General features: G+C 37.2%; 1 protein-coding gene and 1 non-coding gene across 2 annotated transcripts in view; both read right to left on the bottom strand.

Annotated features, from left to right (window-relative positions):
* Nucleotides 1–127: 127 nt before the first annotated feature.
* The window catches only part of RSF1 (remodeling and spacing factor 1), a 146,945-nt gene continuing 124,838 nt past the window's right edge, over nucleotides 128–22,234 (bottom strand). The window contains exons 8-16 of the mRNA XM_052661764.1: nucleotides 20,721–20,825; nucleotides 19,400–19,479; nucleotides 14,028–14,082; nucleotides 12,979–13,088; nucleotides 8,399–8,466; nucleotides 7,559–7,766; nucleotides 5,782–6,002; nucleotides 3,411–3,599; nucleotides 128–696 (exon numbers count right to left, since the gene is read on the bottom strand). Of these exons, the coding sequence (XP_052517724.1) occupies nucleotides 128–696; nucleotides 3,411–3,599; nucleotides 5,782–6,002; nucleotides 7,559–7,766; nucleotides 8,399–8,466; nucleotides 12,979–13,088; nucleotides 14,028–14,082; nucleotides 19,400–19,479; nucleotides 20,721–20,825 (1,605 nt within the window). The remainder of the gene's footprint in view (nucleotides 697–3,410; nucleotides 3,600–5,781; nucleotides 6,003–7,558; nucleotides 7,767–8,398; nucleotides 8,467–12,978; nucleotides 13,089–14,027; nucleotides 14,083–19,399; nucleotides 19,480–20,720; nucleotides 20,826–22,234) is intronic.
* Nucleotides 20,081–20,153, bottom strand: TRNAG-UCC (transfer RNA glycine (anticodon UCC)). The gene has a single exon. It is a non-coding gene; the product is annotated as a tRNA-Gly (tRNA).

Here is a 22,234-nt window from a genome sequence, read left to right as displayed (position 1 = left end):
GAAATTTTTCTTCTAAAAAGTCATTCTGTAGTGGAGTTTTCTAGGAAAAATAAAACAGCTTTTAATAACTGGCCCGCTGGTGTGAGAGCTACCGTGGAATAAATTAGCACAAAAATGGAAAAAAGTCTTATAACTGTTCACTGTTACAGACATAATCAACAAGGTCAGTCACTCTTAAAAGCTCATCTTCGTCCTCTTCTGGTGCCCCTGCCTCCTGCCCACCGCTTGTCCCATTGGGGGCCAGGCTTGCACTGGCTGTGCTGCTGTCCTTGGGGGTTTGAGGCTTCTCAGCTGGCTTGCCAATCAAGTTTTCAATGGCTTTGCCAGGACTCTGTCCATTGGTGGAAGGTAGGTCCACTAAGCTATAGTCCAATGGGCTCCCCACCTTGCCTACATTTTCAAAGTCCTCCTCCTCATCACTGTCTATCCGATAGGGCTTTTTGGTGCTGTCTTGCTCTGAGGGCAGGAGCCTGGGCTGGCGGTCATGGGCAGGTTGATCTGCATCTCCATGAGCATTGTCACAACTCTCCTCTTCATCCGTCTCAATCCGGTGTAGCCGTTTTCGGGATGGTTTACCTTCTCCTTCCTCCTCATCTGCTTCAGAATACTCATCTGTGCTTCGACCCCGTTTTCGAACTGACCGTTTTGATTCTTTAGCTAGCTCATCATCTTCAGAGTTCTTGGACATATAGCTCTCTAGAATAAATAGCACATTTAAGCCATTGGCACAGTTAACCATTAACAGATATGAGTAATCCTCTTCTTCCTCCCATATTCATCCCATGTCCTACTTTCAGACTTGCTTGTACATAAATATTTCCCTTCAATAACTGGCCTCATTTATCTCTCTTCTCATTATCACAATGCCCAATATGATTCACAGTATACTTTATCTATGATTTTAGGAAAGAGCAAAATCCTTAATTAAATAAAGACAGATTAGTCACAAACTAAGAAACTCCTTCCCACTAACCCTCAAATTAAGAGAATTGTGTAAACATACCGATAAGGGAAAATTAAAACTAAGCACTGCATCTGAAATACTGCACTCTCTTTCCATGTTATCACATGTCCTTGGTAGCCCTTGAATGTTTTCTTTTGTCTATACTTGATCTCACCTGGTCTCATGGCTTTGCATACCACCCATCTGATGGTGACTCTCACATTTGTTTTAGGCAACTAATCCCTAAATTCCAGGCTCATGTATCAAATTGCCTACTCAACATCTATGCTTGGATTTCTAAACAGGCAGAACCAAGCTCCTACACTTCCTCCTCAACCTTGCACAATTCTGGTCTCTACCATCTTAGTTACTGGCAACTCAATTCTTCTAATCACTCAGTCATCCTTGATTCCTTTCTTTTTCCCATCTAATCCAACAGTAAATTCTATATATTCAAATATATCCATAATTTGACTGCTTTTCACCCCTTTACTGCTACTGCTCTAGTTTCACCCACCATCATCTCTCTCCTGGCCTATTTTAATGACCCCCCAACTAAACTCCTATATTCCCTCCCTATACCCTTTAATTTACTCATACCATAGATACCATTTTAAAACTTAAGTCAGATAATATCACTCCTTTGCACAAAATCCTCCAATTATTTCTCATTTCACACAGAATAAAGTCTGAAGTCTATACAATGGCCTAATGCATTATCTAACTATCCAATATGGTATTAAACGGAGCAAGACTCTATGGTCCTTGCCCCCCATGTCTTCTGCTTGCGTTTCCACAAACTAAATTCTGTGGAGAACTTTAGTCAAAGAGTAAGTTTAATCAGAGAAATGAGAAAATGCAGAAACAAAGAAAAACAGTCAAAGGAGATCAAATAATAATAAAGTAGTCACTAAGCATAGTCAAGGACCTTTAGTTACTTCTCAAGGGCTATAGACAACATTCTGAGCCTCATCCTGTGAGCTGTCTTGCGGATACTGAAACCCCAGAGGAAGAAGTTAACTACACGATGGCCCGACTGTAGCTGTGACATGAGCTGCTACAATCCCAAGAACTGGCTTCAAAGACACAGGAATAAACCAATCCTGGAACTGAAGATTAACTGTACCTAAAACAGCCAAGAGGATGCTGGTCAGACGACTGATGACCAATTTGAGTTGACTGTGCTGCTTCTGCATGCAGCCCCTTCCCTCAGCCTACAAAAGCTCTCATGCCCTGCTTGTCAGGAGGGGAGTCAGCCTTTGAACAGATGTCCACCCTTCCCACCCCTCATCAACCCCTTCCATCCCTCACCAGTGCCTGGCATCTGAAATAAAGCAAACTTTCCTTTCCACCAACCTGGCCTATTTATTGGCTTTTGTGCAGTGAACACCTGGACCTCACTTTTGTGTAACAGTCCCCACTCACCACAGGTGGGAATCAACTCTTTTTTTTTAGGTCTTTACTCAAATGCTTACTTCTGAGGGAGGCATTCCTTTGGTACTCTATCTGAAATTCCAACTACTCCTCCAACTCTCCCTTTCTACTTTTCTCCACAGCACTTATCTCCACCTAATATATCTACTTATTTGTCATGGTTATTGTCTCTCTTCCCCCAACAAAAATAAGAGTTACATGAGGAAGCTGTATTTTTGGTTATTCTTTTCACTGTTCTATTCCCAGTGCCCAGGACAGTGATTAGTTAAGTATTTAATAATTGAATTAATGAATTTATATTTGTCTTTAATGACACAAGAAGAGATACACATTCACCCAGATGTTTACCTCCCTTCTTTAGTCTTCCATACCCAAACATTTTTTTCCCTTACTCTCCTGGCTTGGGCTCAAATTTAATTGACAAGGATCTATGAAAGCAAATAATCTTCAATACAGATCACAAACAATGGAGAATTAAATATATAAAAAAGAAATGGGGGAAGGTGAAGGTTAGAATCAGTTAAAATGAGAAGAACTCTAGAATAAATAACTACAAAGACTAAGCGGACATCACAAATTCATATTTTAGAGCTCGTAATTCTGATATGGTGCACAGCTAAAGCGATTAAAAAATAAAAAAAGTTTACTGACTAAAGCTCACTAAAGAGACAGTAAGCACTCTTGATTTGCAACTGTCCAGCTATTCAGGGCACAGGAGGTTATTTCAAAATGAGGGCCATAAATTATCAAGAAGCAAAAAAAATCTTGTTAACAGATCACAATTTTCTGACACTCTTCTAGTTTCAATGAAGAATTTAATTATTACAATGAAGAACTTAAAAATTAGTATCTTATCAAGGGTCAGTTATTTAAACTACAAGCTAACCAGGCATAAAATAATGGGTTTTATCTCAAAGATACTATGGGCTATATTAAATTTCTAAGAAATGGTACAGAATCATAATGAGTTCGCTTTTATAATTTGTACTGCTGCTTTGTCCAAATGTCTGTAAACTGGAGAGCTATTCCTTACCTTCACTATCTGAGCTAGACAGCCTACGCTTGTGAACTCGTCTGATTTCTTTACCACGACGTAAACTCTTCTGGGAACCATCACTTTCTGAATCTTCCTTGTAGTTAATTTGTCTCTTCTGGTTCCTTCTAGATCTTCTTCGCCGAGTTTCTACAAAATCATCGCTAAAGTCATCACTAAAGTCACTTTCTGTTTAAAAAAAGGGGGTGGGTAGAGAGGAAAAAGAAGCACAAATTTTAATTTTTAATTCCACCAAACAGAAATGTTAGTTTAGCTTATAAAAATATAAAGCTATTACACAGAGTTCAGTCATAACTTTTAAATGAACAGTAACTTTTATAAATCTCTAATTTTCTTCTTAATAATATGAGTACATCTCAGGGGAGTTTTAATGCCAAAGCTCACAAATGTATCCTACTAGCAGTCAACCTCAAGGTTAAACAATGTTTTATTGGGAATTCCCTGGCAGTCCAGTGGCTATGCCTCTGTGCTCTCACTGCCAAGGGCCTGGGTTCAATCTTTGGTGGGGGGAACTAAGATCCTGTGGCACAGCAAAAAAAAAAGTTTTTCATAAACCTTATCTTACAACCTAGAGCTACCCAGTCGGCTGCATGGCTGCCACAACTGTTCTTCTTGGTGGACGGTTACTGTTCTGCCTCATGATAACCTGCTGTTCCTATGAATACAGCTGTATGGCTACATTCATAGCATCATAATGCACTGCAGAGGTTAAACTTTCTAACCATAGAAAACTGATGAGCTTGTTTCAAGTACAGAGCTGGGGTTACACGTTTGGCTTTTACCCATGCAGAATTAAAATCTGCTGAATACAACTCACAGGGCTACTTTAACTCACAAAGCACGGCTAAATAGCACTGTTCCTGTCAGTCATCGCTGATCAATAAAACAAAATCAGGCTATGACATTATGTCAAAGTAGTTTTCAGGAAAGCTAACACATTTCACTGAATCATCACATCTAGCTTTGTTCTCTAATGGATTTCAGATATTTAAAAACTGCTAGCCAACAGTTTAAAGGGGTCCCCAGGGGCCAAATCTAGGACGAACTGAGTCAAAATAGTGATGGTAATAAGACCGAAATAAGAATCCATTAAATCCATACTGATACCAAAGAAATTAATATACAGGGCAGAACAGAAAGCTCTTTCTTACATAAGAGCAAGTAATAAAAACGAAGGAAGGAGTTAGAAAATCATCAACAAATGCTAAAACTAGTGGATGCAACATCTGATAAGGAACAAGGCATTTACAGCCTCAAATATCTTGTAAGAATTACTTATTAATTACAAAGGGAAAATAACAGAGACTTGGAGGACACACATTAATTATGTGATATTCTAGCCAAAAATGTGTAACGAGAATCTAATCACAAGGAAACATAAAACCAAATGAGTTATATTTTACAAAATAACTAGTGTGTACTCTTAAAAAATGTTGTGGTCAACAAAGACAACATTTCAGGAATATTACAGATAAAAGGGGACCAAAGAGACATGAATAAGTGCATAACGTAATCCTGAACTAGATCCTCAACCAGGAAAAAATGTTTACATAAAGGACAATATTGGGGCACCTGGTGATATCTGAATGTGTACTATTGACAAGTTGATGGTATTTTATCAATATAAAAATTCCCCATTTTGATATTATACTATGGCTATGAAAATGTTCTTGTTTTCAGCAAATAATCAATGGTAAAGGGGCCTGATGTCTCCACTTACTCAAAAGGTTTAGAAAAAGATATAAACAAAACAAAAAACTCCACAAGCCTGGCCCAGGTTGGGACATGATACTCCTGTCTGTAGCATTTGCTCAGTAAGACGACAGCTGCCTATCTGCCAATCCCATGGAGCATCTTATCTGTCGATTTAGCTGCCATGCCTCTCTTTAATTAATAGGGATGAATAAACAACATCAATCACTGATAACTTATAAAAACTAATAAATTACTGATTATGATCTAAATGTTAGAAATAATTAGTGATCTTTCTCTAACTGCTAGACATCTGAGGAAAAATGTTCTCAGATTATTAAAAACAATTCCCCCCCAAAATAAAATAAAAACAATTCCTAAGAAACACTCTGGAGGTGAAGTCTAGGCATGGAAACACATGGCACCAAAAGGATTCATCACGATTGTAAACAAGTTTGGCATGAAGTTAACACATCCGTCCATATCTGTCTTCTCAGACGTGCTTTATGTGAAAGATTTAATCAGTGGTGAGTTGTAAGAATAGAACACAAAGTTTCATCAGACAGCTTATATTACAACTGAACAGAATTTTAAGAAATTTTAATTCCAGAAGTTACAAGAATTTCCTTAGTGAGCTGTGGATATGAATTATCTTTACCAGAGTCTCTGCTGTTCTCCTCAGACTCCTCCTCCTCGTCATCGTCAGAGCACTTTCTCTTTGGGGTCTTTCTCCGCAAACGCCTGCTTTGCCTCATAGGCCGGGAGGGGTGTCGCCTTAGTCTTCGGCTACAGAAATCAGTGTCGCTGTCATCATTAGATGGTGGGTCTTCTTCACTCTCATCTGGGTTCTCATCAGATACAACAAATTCATCCTGAGATCTATCCAAGAGAAACCGGATGAATTCTGATGGTACACTTGTAACCATGAGCCCATTTTGGAGTTCTCAGTTCAAATTCTAACAAGTCCAGTGAAATTATTAAGCAATGTTTAATGGAAATACCTAGGTCATTGGATCAATTTCCCTGTTTCTAAAACGAAGAGCTGTTTTGCACCCATTCTTTTTTTTTTTTCCAAAGGAGTTATGAAGATCAACTGATGCTCATTTTTGTACATAAATTGCTTTTGCCTCTTGGGAAGTCCCCCATGTGCCTCAAATTCAACATTTCCAAAAATGAACTCATTATTTCCTAGCCTACTCCTCTCTTCTGTTCCCTAGCCTGGTATTTGGTACTATCACCCATCTAGTAATTCAAGGAAGAAACTTGGAATTTATCCCAATTTCCTTCTCCCTGTTCATTTCTCATATCAATGACTAATTCCTCTTGAGTCTACTTCATAAAGATATCTCAAACCTGATACCTTCTCTCAGTTCAGGGTCTCATATCCCATCTAAACTACTATAGCAATTCCCCAAAGTCTCTTTAATCTCTATGCTCATTTCCCCTCAATAAATCCTACCAATGAATTCCAGGATGAATCTTTCTGAAACATAAACCTCATATTAGTCTGGTATTTAAAACTCTTCAGTGGGTTTTCATCATTCTTAAGCAGGACAAACATAAAACTCCATCATCTGGTTCCTTTTTATGCCTTGGCTACATCTCTAGCAGGGCAATCTCTGCTGCTACCTTAATTCTTTTTATCCTGACAAACCAGGAGTTTCCTAAATATTCTATGACATTTTATGCCTGGCTGCCCTGGACAGGATTTCTTTGCTTAGAATACTATTTTTCTTTATACTGCTTCTAATCCCAAATTCATCAATCTGCCCAATTCATTCTTCACATTTCAGACAGAGCTTTATTTCCACTCTAGGCTTTCCTTGACCTCCCTGGATTGATATGGCCCTCTTCTGTACCCTGCCTTATGTTTTAGCAGCAATCATGCAGAAGGACTTTTCTGTGGTTTATATGTTTGTTTCCTCCACTAACAATCTGAGAGGAGAAACTGTGGTATTCCTTCCATATATCTGCTCTGTAGAGAAGCTTTCTGACATTATAGAAGAAAGCTTCTATACTGTAATTCAGTATAGAATTACATGCCCCAACCCAAACCCCTATAGGTCACCAGTAAATAGTTCCTAATTACTTATACCTGCCCATTTCTCACATTTGACTGGGAATCAATGCAAGCTGCATGGCTTCAATCCTTGGTCACGGAACTAAGATCCCACATACTACATGGCTTGGTCAAAAAATAAATAAATAGTTGTTGTTCAGCTGCTCAGTTGTGTCCGACTCCTTGTAACCCCAAACACCCATAAAACTTCGTTTTAATCTAGGAAGAGCTAAAATCAGCATCGTTGAATCTGTTTTAAGCACCCTGAAAACAGACCATCTACCTGCAGAACAAAAGCCCCATCAGGGCCAAGTTTGGTTGGAAGCCCTGTTCAAGCCTCGACCTAGGAAATGGGATCTACCGACAGACCACGCACCCATCACTGATCTTGAACTCATCCTCGCTCTCCTCTTCATCCAGGTTGCTGTCACTGTCCAGATCATTCAGTCGCCGGCGTTTCTTCCGGCGAGCAGCAGCTGCCCTCTGGGGTCGTTTATTTTCTTTTCTTTCTTCATCCAAAATAGTAGAGATGTCTTTTCCACGGTGGCCTGTGATGGTGGAGATATCTTTCCCTCGGCCAACTCCTGAGTCCAGGGGCAGGGATGTAGGGTTGAGGGGAAGAGAGGGAGGGAGAGAGAAAGACAACTCTATGTTTATTAAAAGTTTTCCTTTGACATCTACCGATTGTCCTTAGCAGCTTTTCCATTTGATTTCTTTATTTTCTTCCTAGAGCTATGTGATTTTCTCACAGCTTTAACTGACAGAGTTTTCAAGAAAGTTTTACATTTGTTTATCCTATTAAATGGGGCTTTCCAGGTGGCTCACTGTCAAAGGCTCTTCTTGCCACTGCAGGAAATGCAGGTTTGATTCCTGGGTCAGGAAGATTTGGAGAAGGATGTGGCAACCCACTCCAGTATTCTTGCCTGGGAAATCCTATGGACAGAGGAGCCTGGCGGGCTACAGTCCATGGGGTCGCAAAGAGTTGGACATGACTGAGCAACTAAGCACAGCACACTTTTGAAACAAGCAGTAAGCTCTGAGTCTACACACTGGCACCATGTCCATGGATTATTCTGAATCTCAGTCAACATCGTAGTGATTGTGATACACATTGAGGAGAATGAGAAAATATGCTTGCTTGCTGCTCTTTAATCAGGGCATTTTAATTAACATACTGGCGAAGTGAGATGAAGAAAAGAGAATGATAAACACGTACCTCCTCCATCAGCCTCTTTGATATCATCTTCTATAGCTTCATCAATTGCTTCATCAAACTCATCAAATCTAAAATACATACAACAATCACATTATATAGCCTGTCCTGGCATATGGACTAGGCAAATTGCCTCTAAAATAAAAAAGGCCAGAATATGAAACTGCTCTCTGCTACTTAAGGGCTGTGGAACTTGGATTAGATCACCCCATACTCCTGTTAACTTCAATTTCTTTGGTACAATAGAGTTTTATAAATCAGTATCTAATTCTAAATTGTTGTTATTTTACTTATAAAGAGTATCTATACCAGACATCAACAAGTATTTTTTACAGGGACAGATAGTAAATATCCTAGGCTTTGTAGACTATACAGTATTTGTTGTAACTCCTCAACTCTGTAGTACAGAATCAGCCATAGACAAAAAGTGAATGAATGTAACTGTGTTCCAATAAACTTTATTTTTCAGACACTGTGATATGAATTTCATGTGATTTTCAAATACTTTTCTCCTTCTGTTTTCTTTTTTCAACCATTTATAAATATAAAAGCCACTCCTGGCCATGTGGTATACACAAACCAGTAATGAGCTGGATTGGCCCACACATCATAGTTTGCTAACCCAATTATACAAATCATATGACAGAGTAAACTGAACAAACTTAGTATTCCAGAAATAATACTAAGTGTGAGGAATATATTATTGTTGCTCTTATATATTATATTATCATTATTACTGAAATTCTTATGCAGACAGTCAAAATTTTAAAACTAGGTCAATGTACTTTTTCTCAAAAGGGCTTTTTCAGGGTTCCCCTGGTGGTCCAGTGGCTAAGACTCTGAGCTCTCAATGCTGAGGCATTTGGTTTGATACCTGGTCAGGGAACTAGATCCCACATGCCACAAAAGACCCTGTGCAGCCAAATAAATTAAAAAAAAAAAAAGGAGGGGGGGGACTTCTTCTACCTAAAGAAAAAAAAAAAACAAGACTCGATGATTCCTAAGATTTTTTCACATACAAAGCTCCTTTCACTTTAGAACTGAGGTGAAGCAAACATATGGGGACTTGTTGAAGACTATGCTAAACATAGTAATTACTAGGCTCATGTGGCTATTTATATTTAATTAAAATAAAAAATGCTGTTCCTCACTAGCCATATTTCAAGTGCTCAACAGTGATATATGGCTACTGATTTCCATACCGCACAACAAAGAAATAGAACATTCCCATAACCACAGTAAACTGGATAGCACTGGATTAAAGTTATCCAGTGATTAACAACACAGATAAGACTAATAAGCAAATACTTTGCCCTTTGGAGTTGAGAAATTCATTACAGCTACAGACTTCCTTTCTAGGAAAATATATATACTTATAGAAACATAAAATTTTACATATTTCAGAGGAATCACAAGTTTCAGGCTAAGACCTCTTCTTCTACAACATATTTTTAAATGCAACACTTTACCTCCAATCTTTTCATATAATGCTATGAAAAACATTCTTGTAGATGTAACTGAGCTTTTTCTTAAGAGGAATTCTAAGAAAGAAAAAAATCTGTCCATCTATTCATGAGGCTAGAAGAAGAGATACAGATCAAGCCAGATGCAAAGTTAATGGAAAAATGGGAATTCTCCCAAGGACATGATGCAGCTGTAAAGTATCATAATAATGATACTTTATTCCTTTTTTTTTTTTAAGTAGAAAATTTTTATTACTTTGCCAGGCAAAGGCGGCCACAGTTAATGCCCTCAAAACTGTGTCCCCAACAATCTATCTCTTTGAGGCACTACTACCTTCTTACTGAGACACTGTGTTTTCTAAATTCAGACAGTATCAGAACCTTTGAACAAAGGAAATTATATCAATAAGCAAGAAACTCCCACCCTTGACTAGAGGATCTAAGTCACTTTTTAACACAAATAAAAAGTTCTGATTTACATTTCAGACTCAGAGTTTGCATAAGCTGTTAGACACAACACCCTACACTTTATCTTCATCGTTTTCAAGAAAAGAGGACCCTGTGTCAACCACGCAGTCTACATATGATATGGACCCTTTCATAGTCCTGCTTTCGCTTTGAGCCTTACTCTTCATTTAAATGTCATCTAAACTCTATCCTTAATAAACTCTTCAATTAAGAAAAGGTGGCAAGAATACACAGAACTATACAAAAAAGATCTTCATGGTCCAGATAACCACAATGGTGTCATCACTTACCTAGAGCCAGATATCCTGGAATGAGAAGTCAAATGGGCCTTAGGAAGCATCACTACAAACAAAGCTAGTGGAGGTGATGGAATTCCAGTTGAGCTGTTTCAAATCCTAAAAGATGATGCTGTGATAGTGCTGCACTCAATATGCTAGCAAATTTGGAAAACTCAGCTGTGGCCACAGGACTGGAAAAGGTCAGTTTTCATTCGAATCCCATAGAAGGGAAATGTCAAAGAATGTTCAAACTACCGCACAACTGCACTCATCTCACACACTAGCAAAGTAATGCTCAAAATTCTCCAAGCCAGGCTTGGAACAGTAAGTGAACCGTGAACTTGCAGATGTTCAAGCTGGATTTAGAAAAGGCAGATCTTTTTCAGTTCTTTTGTGTATTCTTGCCACCTTTTCTTAATAGCTTTTGCTTCTGTTAGGTCCATACTGTTTCTGTCCTTTATTGTGCCTATCTTTGCATGAAATGTTCCCTTGGTATCTCTAGTTTTCTTGAAGAGATCTCTAGTCTTTCCCATTCTATTGCCTCTGTTTCTTTGCACTGATCACTGAGGAAGGCTTTCTTATCTCTCCTTGCTATTCTTTGGAATTCTGCATTCAGATGGACAATATAGTTCTCCTACAATGCTTATTCTGATTATGTAAATTTGTTCCAATATGACTGATATATTAGGAAATACTTCAAACATAACATGTATTTCATACTTCCTTATACGTAATTTTCTTCACAAGAAACACTAGGTAAATACAGAAAACTGCACCAGCTGCATAGGAATACACAAAACAAACACGTGCACATGCCTTATAAATATCTATCGGCTCCCTAATCTCATTATGTGTGCTATAAGCTACAACCATCTGCAACTAGTATTACAACTTTCTGGCTGATTTTAAAAACCTTTCATGCCACTATACAATAAATTACAAACTGCAAGTCTCCTCACAATTACTTCTGCAGACAGCTTCAGGACTTTTTCAACATAAAAGGTCATTGTTTATTGTAGTATTTATGTTATCTCTTAACCATTTAACACGTGTCAAATGGTACTGCCATTTTTATAGATATTTTTCAATGTGTAACTAATGAAATTTTTGTTTGCCTCTAACACCGTATTTTCCATAACCCCTATGGCTTTTATTGTGCGATTGTACAACAATGGCAATTTTTAGGAATGTATTGGTTGTGTTGTAGTAGAAGTAACTTTAATACTTGAACTTTCCATTAGGTTTTGACTTCACTAGTTATAATAATTTTATTTAAAAAAAGGTACCTTTTCTTTTTCAAAGTCTTTCTTTTTTAAAAAAGAATAAGACAGATACCATTCCCATAAACATTAAGGATTTTACTCTTACTGATCTAATGCATTTTATAAGTTTTAACAGTAACAACAGAAACTACACAAGGGGAACTCTTTCATGATCACTGATGAAAGTTTTTAAACAGGAAGCAAGCTCAAAATTCTCTAAAGTCAATTTTGCTTCTCATCTCCAGTTATTCAAGTAAAAAGACTTTTGTTGTTATGTAACAACGGTCTAAAATAATTAAAATATCAGTTATTTATTATTTGCGTGAGACAGGGTGGTTTAGTGGAGAGAACACTAGATGAATAAACAATCAGAAGATAAGATTTTAGTCCAGGTTTAGCTGCTAACAGAGTTACCATGGAAAAGTCTCTCTGTGATGTACTTCTGAAGGCAGATGGTAAACCAGATTGCATTAACTGAGTCTTTCAATAGGCACCAATGGAGCACTATGCTAGCTGTAAAGAACAGTGGGATGAATAACACGGACATGGTACTTCCCTTCATGTTAACAGTGTAGTGTAGGAGAGCAATATTAATCAAAAAATAAAAATCACAATTGTTACAACTACAGAAGTACTCTCAAGGAGAAGAACTGGTTGCTATAAGGGCATATAATAGAGAGATTTGATTAAGAGACGGTTATTATTTAACAAGGTTAAAAAAATAGAAGGGAATTTCAAGGCAGAGTAATCAGTCTGTACAAAGGGACTGAACGAAGACAATGTGACTAACGAGAGAAAGGGGAAAATGTGGATGAGGTGGAGCTGAAAGGCCAAGAGCAGGGCAGACTATGCAGTGCTCCGGGCCTTGTTAAAGGCGTCAGTCCTTATCTCCAGAGCTACAGAAACTGGGCAAAGTATGTTAAACAGAAGAGGACAGCATGAACAAATGTACATTTGGAAAAGAGGATGTTGGCTGCTCTAAAATTCTGATTCTAAAGACAGTGACTAAGAAGAAAAAATATATATATACAACTCCTAATGATTACTGTAACGGTAAAATCAAGGTTGTTTTAAAACCAGTTTCCACTCTTTCATTTCCACACATTTCATACCTGTAACTTATACACTTCCGTGTTCTTGTCGACCTCCTTTCAAGCAAATTTGCTTTGGATTTTTTCGAATCTTTTTTCTTTTCTTCATGATCTTCCGAAAAATCTGGCTCCTGGTTTAAAAATATGATAATAAATACACAGGCTATTATGAGACAACAAAGTTCCTCAGAATTAATAGCTTTCTAAAGTCCATCTAGGCAGCACATGTGAAAGGTTAAAAAAAAAAAAGTGAAACGGTCACCTCAAAACTGAATAAACAGGGCAACACTCAGTATAGAGATTAAAAATAATACTGGTGGATCAAAGGATGAAAATACTTCTGTATCAAACTTACGCTTTTGTGAGTTTATAGTTACCTCTTTTAAAACAATCATGATGAAGTCTACCTACTAATAACTAAAGTTAACACACATAAAATAGTCAACAGATATGCTGAATAAGTGAAATAATGGATTTAGAAGAAGAAAGGGACATGGTGCTCCGGAAAAAAAACCAGACAGGTGATTTCAGTGTGTGATTTAATTAAGCCTGGAATGAAACTGCATTTGAAATGAAGAAAATGTCTTCAAATGAAAACCATGTCACATATATTTTCACTCATGACATACCTTTCTTAATTACTAATTAGATTAATAAATGCAAAACAATGATGTCCCGTCAAAGAAACCAAACTGTAAGAACACAAAATATCACCAAAAGCAGGAAATAAAAAACCAAATATCCCTGAACCATTTTTTTAGTCACTTTACATAAACAGCACATAAAGAAGCTAAAAACAAATTACCCAATATAGGGTAAAAAATCAGAACATTAACCCCATAGGGGTGAGCTGTAAACTTAGTTCAGATGCAATGTTACATTTTAGGGCTATCTGGACACACATAATTTCAATCATAAGGGAAATGGGTGACTTTTTGAAAGTGCTAAATTTCATTTTCAATAAAAGTGGTATATTATATATTTAAAACCACTCATATAACAAAGTGAATTAAATTTTAGAACACTTTTGGCAGTCTCCTGTCTAAAAATACTATAAACCAGAAACTTACTTGTGGAGGAATGATGTTTTCAATACTAATACCCACATACACCAAGCGTTCTTTCCTTTAAAAAAAAATGACAAAAGAAATAAAAATGTAGCTTTGGAACACACTAATGTAATCATTTTTAATAGCATATAGGTAATTTCTCTGAATTGTCTAACTGGCTTAAAGGACTCCCTAGAGATATGAAATGTAAAACTTGTTTCTTTAAACTTCATTTTACTTCATATTATACCGTATTCATGCATTTCATGTTAATGTGGCTTGTTAAAATTATTTAGAATACAAGTTTGTTTGACATGAACTATGAATCTGGACTATTTCAAAAGGCTGTTTTCAAAGTTTTCTATCAAACTACCCTGTACATGGTTGACAGAGGGATATTAATAAATCTTGTGTTAGTAAAAAAAAAAAAAAAAAGCATACAAAGTGAGATTTGCCAAAAATAAAACTTATGAAAATATTACTAACATAGGTAATACTAAAAATTACAACTTTATGGTAATAGCAGAAGCTAGGTCATGAACATATTAGTTAATATGTATGAAACTTATAGTATTGGTATCTGTGGCAGGCACAAAACTAAAGGTATGAAAATCTCAGCTACAGAAGTGATTGATACCAGGCAATAGAAACCTTGTAAATGAAATAAACAAGGAAATTTGATGAAAAGAGCCATGCTGTGACTCACTGATGAAGTGATTAGATGAAATGCCAACTCTGATCGGACAAACTGAATCTTTGTTATGCTGGAAGTTCTCAGCAATACTGTATGTGAAAGATTCTAAACCCATTCACTTCTTGTTTGCAGAGAAGAAAAGCAGCAACATAGTTATAGATCTCTGTACTACACAGGATGCTTAACAAAAAACTTATCTTCAGAGCCAGTTGAGACTTTTCCAGGAAATGTGGATTTATGAACAGTAAAGATACATCCAGAGTTTCCCTTCTAAGAAATCTTGGTTGATTTTAATTCAAACACCAAAAATTGCTGTATAAAACAGTAGTTTTCTCTGGTTTTCTAACAGTTAATTCCATTCACCAAGGACAACTGAGCTCTTGTATCCACATGCCACTGTATGATCCAATAAACAGAAATACAATGGTAACCACTCTTCCATTTGTGATGTCCTACATAGGACATTAATGATCTAGTTGCGTAGGTTCTTTAGAACACAGCCTTTACTGCCCTATAAACTCTGGGCCCTAACTAACAAGAATTTTATAGTCTTTTTAGAGACAGGTTATGAAACTATTAGGCTTCCCAGGTGGTGCCAGTGGTAAAGAACTCAACTGCCAATGCAGGACATGCCCGAGACAAACATTCAATCCCTGGGTCTGAAAGATCCCCTGGAGGACAGCACGGCAATTCCCTCGAGAATTCTTGCCTGGAGAATCCCAATGGACAGAGGAGCTGGGCGGGCTACAGCTCAAAGGGTCACAAAAGTTGGACACAACTGAAACTTAGCACACATGTATGAAGCTATTAAATAAAAACTGGCATATAAAAATAATAAAATTATTTTAAACAAAACTTGTTTTTTAAAAAACAGTACAGTTAATGAACTAAAAACCAGGAAAGGAAGAACAGCACTAGCTGAAATTAACAGGGAGGGCTACATGGATAAGTCAAAACTTCAGCTGTTATTAAAAATGTCTGACATGTCTCTAACCAAGTTTGCTGTGATATCAATTTCCTCTTTTGTATTGCAAAAGCTTTATTTTCACTTGTCCATTATTTCTCTTCTCAACTCAATGGAAAAAACATATAGTCATGTTGCAGGTTAGGTCATGATTTACATCAGTCTTCGAAATCCAAAGGTAAATAAGACATGGTTCTTGCCCTCCCAATTATTTAACAACTGACTGTACTCCATATGAACAGGTATAATGGAACTGTGAAAAAAGAACAGATTTTTGTCTAAAGAGCTGAGAAATCTGGAAAGACCTTAAATAGGTGGTAATATTAATATCTGAGTAAGATCTTAAAGGTAAGTATGACTTCTCCTCAAAGAATTTTCTTGCTTAGTAACCTTATGGAAAGTTACATCTTCCATTCCATCTCACCAAATAGTTTAATGATCATACTGGGCTCAGACCTTACTATTACCACACGCCTTCTAAGATTTCAGTTTCAAGGAACCTGTTTTCTGGTTTCTACTGACTCACTTCCCAGCTGACTCCTTCTAGTACACTGATTTTGACAATTCCCTGACTCCAGTGGAAACTCTATCCATTGACCCTACTCTCTCTTCACTTTTTGGCACTCCCTTTGTATCCTTACTTTCCCCCTTACCTGGCTTAGACTTCATGGTCCATCATTATAAATACTCCTTTGCATACACTTTCAAATTCCTTGTCTTTTTCTCTCCTTCCCTCTGTTAAATTACCTGGAAAATGCCAACCCTGATTAAACCCAACTCTGTGCTAGCAAAGCACTAGTAACAGTACTCTGGAAGTACAGAGCTATTTGAATTCCCAATAATTTCTGGCACCAAGTCCTGGAAGGGACTTTACAAATCAGTTGCATGGACTTCTGAAACATCGGACATCACAAAGCATCACAGTTTCAGTTCTATAGACAGTTGCTGGCTAATTACTAATTACTCACTGACACATCCTTCTTTTTCATCATACCAGAGCCATATACTATATACCTCATTTTGATTACACTGCCTGGCATAAAGTAGGTGCTCAATAAATGTTCAATATATGTTGACTAAAAGCACAAACAAGGAGAAAGATGCTCTAGCACTATGACACAGGGAGTAAGCAAGGCTCCAAACTGTTTGGATGACTGCTAGAGAAATTGTTTCACAGATCTGAAACTGGATGAATAAAAATGCTCACTTTTAAAAGAGATGAAGTCCCCTGAAATTTACAGTTAATGTATTATTTACTTTAGAAACACACATATTTTCTATTTAGAGCTTCTAATATAAACATACATTAGGAACTATAAATAATGAAGGCTATGTTAACCAGATTCTGGGAGAAAATTAGCAAACAACAGTAACAATTCGGTTAACGTGCCTTGTCAGAATGGTCTCTCATATAGGATTTAGTGTGTGATCTAAAGGCACACACAATTACAGATGTCCTCTTAAAGGATGACATTTAAGTAAAGAGGATTATCAAGGACAGAAGAGAAACTGGATGAACTAGTAAATGGGAGACCAACAGCGTAAACAAATATTGTGGCACATTTTCACATAAATTTTTAAAATTTAAAGCATTTCTTAACTAGAGCAGCATTTCCTAAAGTATAGGAGGCAAAAGGAAATGCTCACCGATCTTTCCACATATAAACCCGACAAGCATCACAGGGCTCCAAAGGACAAACAGATACAATGTATGAGACAAATTCTTAGTGGCTTACATTCTTGGCTTTTAGAGAGAATCCATTTTCTTCCATGTCCTTAAAGAATAAGCCTATTAGCTATCAACAATTTTATATCAGATCAGCTTCAGAACATGAGTAAACTGCTCATTTCTCAGAAGGGCAGGTAGATTTCAGGAAGACTGAGTCCAATTTTTAATTATGACTTAATTATGACTAATCTGAAGCATCTTTAATTGAATCTCTTCCAGTGTCAAAAATTAGTGTGTTTAGTCATTCAGTCATGTCTGACTCTTTGCAACCCCATGGACTATAGCCCACCAGGCTCCTTGGACAGGGACTTCTCCAGGCAAGAATACTGGAGTGGGCTGCCATTCCATTCTCCAGGGGATCTTCCCAACCCAGAGATCAAACCTGGGCCTCCTGCATTGCAGGCAGATTCTTTACCATTTGAGCTACCAGGGAAGCCCATCAAAAATTAAGACAGCAATTTGCACATCAAAACAGTCTTAATAACTATATATAGGACTATCAGTAAGAGTTCCTAAATATAAAGGTATTTAGACAACTGATTAACCCATGTCCCCTGCACTAGGAGCACTGAGTCTTAACCACAGGACCGCCAGGGAAGTCCTTGAACCCAGTTTTAATGCTCACCTTTGTAGAGAGTAAAATGTGTGGATTATGGAATGAGCAGACTGCCTGAAAGGAAACTAAATTTTTTAGGGTAATATTATGTGATAGCAGTAAAAAAGTAGCAACAAATGAAGGAGACGCTGCTTCGATTTTTCTCATATTATGAATACATGGGCATCAAGTCCTACTGATTAAGACTATGAAAATTCTCTTCAGCCTCTCCACTTTATTATCATGATGAGTGATCTAGTTCAGACCTCACTGACTCCCACAGACTTTATTCCAATGGCCTTAATGCTAATTCCTTCTTCTTGCTGTTACCAAGGTATATTTTTCCGAAATAAAAGTCTGATTATGCATATCTCTCCTTAGATGGCCTCCCCACCACCTCTAGAGAATAATCACATTTCCCAGCCAGTTATGCAAAGCTGTTCACAATCTGGCCTCAGTTTCCTTTTTAGCTTCACCCCCCACCCCTCTTACTCTCACATTTACACTCTGTCTCTGCGTTTATTGTGCTCTTTGCCTAAAACATCCTTTCTCTGCATGTCAGTCTGTATCACCTCTACTTATGTTGCAAGGGCTTCCCTGATAATCCAAGCCCTTGGAGAACTACAGTGCTCCTCCACAATGTTCCAATATTGCTCTAAACGTACTTCAATTTGCCTACTTATTTGCATCACTGGTTCATACACAGAAGATAAGCTCCAGGTAAGCAAGAGCTTTGTTTTACTCATCTTTTCTCTTCAGTTTGGAACACAGCCTAACTGCTTTAGACCATAATGCAGGGGCATACTGAAAAGGGAATCGCTGCTTACAGTCAGTAAGCTCTTTATTTCGCCAATGTTAATTCTACCCACCCAAAGAGAAGCCATGGGAAACTAAGTTGTAGACCAATTCTTTGTGTTTTCTTGAACTCCCTACATACTTAGACACATATCCTCCACAATACTCAGGCCAATACTTATTCAGAGTAGGTTATGATAAAAACTTTAGATCAGGGATTTGGCAAACTTCCTGTAGAAGGACAGATAATATATTAGGCTTGGGTTATATGGTCTCTATTACAACTACTCAGTTCTGCAGCTGTCATGCAAAAGCAGTCACAGATAACATATAAACAATGACCATGGCAAAGGTTATTTATGAACAATGAAATCAGAATATGTAATTCTGATGTGCCATGAAATATGACTTTTGTTTTTATTTTTTTCTAATCATTTAAAAACAACAAAAAAAAGACCCATTCTTAGGTGGCAATACGAAAACAAGAAGTGGGCCACATTTGGCCCACAAATAAGAGTTTACCAATCTCCACTTTATACAGACATGTTAGTCTATACTGGAAGATAATTCTGATGTCAAATTCCCAAGTGAAACATTAACACACATATCACAGTACCTGCGTTCAGCACGCTCCTTCTTCTTTAAGGCAACATCCAAATCTTGTAATTGTTCTTCTAATTTTTCACACAGCAGTTTCTAAAAACATAAAGCAGATGAGTGTCATCTTAAACACCTTTCCACAATCACTTACCTCTTGCCTATTAGCAAAAGCTACAGTGCTAAGAGAGCTAATAAGGGCCCACAGAGAAAACAGTGAAATGTTCCTTGTATGTAATTAAATAAAGGATGCCACTTCAGTTCATCCACTCTACTGAAGATGGGCAGGCTATCTTTGAAGTAACACACGTTAAAGAAACTTACAGCTTTGTGAAACATATTCTATATCTACCTTGCTGGCAGTAATTAATGGTTAAAATAGCATTTGGTTCAGCATATATACATGACAGTGATTTAAAAAGTTTTTAAATCCCAAGGCATTTTTAAGGAAGAAGGTTACATGTACAAGAAAATATAATGGTGCCAATCACTGGTTTTTTTTTTTTTAAGAGAATGGAAAAAAAATTTACAAAATCATGCCAAACAGTTAATAGGTCAAAATAGAGCTGAACAATATAGAGCTGTCAGAGTGATGCTAAGCCAAATGATTCCACTTAACTAAAAAAATGCAATGAAGACCACCATCTTTGGGTGTTTTTTTTTTTTTTTGAGCCATGCTGCACAGCTTGTGGCATCTTAGTTCCCTGCCCCGGGATTGAACCTGGGCCCCCTGCAGTGGAAACACAGAGTCCAGACCACTGGACCACCAGGGAATTCCCAAATTTTAAAGCAAAATGAGACTGGAAAGGACCTTTTGAATAAAAAAAAAATTCTGCTCTTCAGGTTTTAAAAGAAATCCACCGAATCAAGATATGAGAGAAACAGAATCCATGATTCTATTCATAGTACCATTATAATGGTCCGTAAATTATATCATCATCTATAAAACTGACAAAAGAAGGCAGGCAGAAATGAAAAAGAGGATGAAACAAAGGGATAAACAACAGGAAGAAACTAATTTCTTCCCTTGTATATTATCCTCATGGAGGGGAGAGGTGGCTGTGCCTTTAGCAAATGTGAGAAAAAATACACCAGAGATTATAATTTTGTAAAAAGAAGAGGTCCTTTGAGAATTGCTTTGGGTAAAAATAAAGGGAAGACCTATAAGATACTAACAAAAGGTAGTTTTTAATCAATAGCCTCTACTTTTATAGAAATTTAAAGAAGAGATAAGCAATATCTATAAATTGAAGATTAAAATGTTTAGTGGCTGTCAAGAAATATTAATTTGAATATAAAAGCAGAGACTGGAAAACCAGAACTGTGCTGGGTTGTCATACATGCTGGCAAGGGGGGCAGAACCATTCTCCATCTGGAATAATCATTAGAGGAGGGCGAAGGCAGGCAGTGTGGTATCCACTGTCACAAGAGTCACACAGAAGGATCTGAAATAAACCATAGATTAATGTCAACCTATCTCTATGGGTAATATTCAGTAACTCTTAAGTTAAAATAAAGACATTTCTATATATCTTAGCATGATACTAAGAAATACACTATATTATACTCTTTATCTGCATAAAGCATAATAATAAAAACCCTCAGTTAATTAGGAATTTAACAGGTCTTTTTTGTTTGTTTTTGGGCCATACCACACAGCTTACGGGATTTTAGTTCCCTAACCAGGGTCTGAACCCTCATTCCTTGCATTGCAAGGGGATTCTTAACCACTGGCCCACCAAGGAAGTTCCCAAGGACCACATCTAATTCAGCATCATTCTCCTACCACTTAACACACAATAGTAGCTTGAGATTTCTATTTTGGAGATTATTCTGAAATATCCAGCATATGAAATTAACCATATTTCAGATCTTCAGTTTCCAACGTCATTCGCTTTGGCACAGTAACCAGCAAATGGGATTTTCAGAGCAGTTAGTAAGATAATAGAATAAAAATCCTCCGTATGTTCTAAAAAGGGTGCAACTTTCTCCACTTCCTGGATGTCATTTCTGCTTACTTCATTTTACTTCTCAATTCTGTACACCTCTTTGTCATTGTCATCTATTACCACCTAGTGTGTGCCTAGTCACTCAGCTGTGTCAGACTCTTTGTGACCCTGTGGACTGTAGCCCGCCAGGCTCCTCTGTTTCTGGGAATTCTCCAGAATACTGGAGAGGGTTGTCGTGCTCTCCTTAGTCAAAATGCATTCTTTCAATTAAAAAAAAAATAGGTAATGGTAGGAAAAGAACACAAATGTTGATTTTTACTTGATTTAGAGGGCAGAAAAGACCACTATCACAAATCTTCTCTTTGCCTTTCTCCACTTAAAAATTTACAGTCTGAAGATCATAAAAATAGTTAGAAGGGTCTTCTCAGTGTAATTTTGACATCTGTTCTTTTCAGAGCTATGTCTTTTCCTTAAACCCTCTGAAACTACTGAGATATGATAAACTTGACTGATTAATTCAGTTTCCAGATACGATTTTCACATTGAGGAAGAAAACTGCAAGTTAAACCACAAATAAATAGCTTTACCTCAGCCCACAAGTATCAGGAGCTGTTCTGAGCAACTTTACATAACTTGTTTCTGCTCTACACAACTCTATCTATGTGGAAGCATCTTTAGGTCTCTTTCTACGTAATAGGTAGAGCTTGCTTTCGAAGTCAGATCTATTCAAAACAGAACAGCTGGGCATAACAAGAGTGCTTCAACGGGTTCTTTAGAAAGCACTCATAAACTACAAAAATATATATCTAGGTGAGGAACTGGGTTTTTTTGGGGGGCTCCAAAATCACTGCAGATGGTGACTGCAGCCATGAAATTAAAAGATGCTTACTCCTTGGAAGGAAAGT

The sequence above is a fragment of the Budorcas taxicolor genome, chromosome 25 (assembly GCF_023091745.1).
Source record: "Budorcas taxicolor isolate Tak-1 chromosome 25, Takin1.1, whole genome shotgun sequence".
NCBI classification, from domain to species: Eukaryota; Metazoa; Chordata; class Mammalia; order Artiodactyla; family Bovidae; genus Budorcas; species Budorcas taxicolor.
Note: the sequence above shows the minus strand (reverse complement) of the source record. Positions and strands in the feature narration are given on the sequence as shown.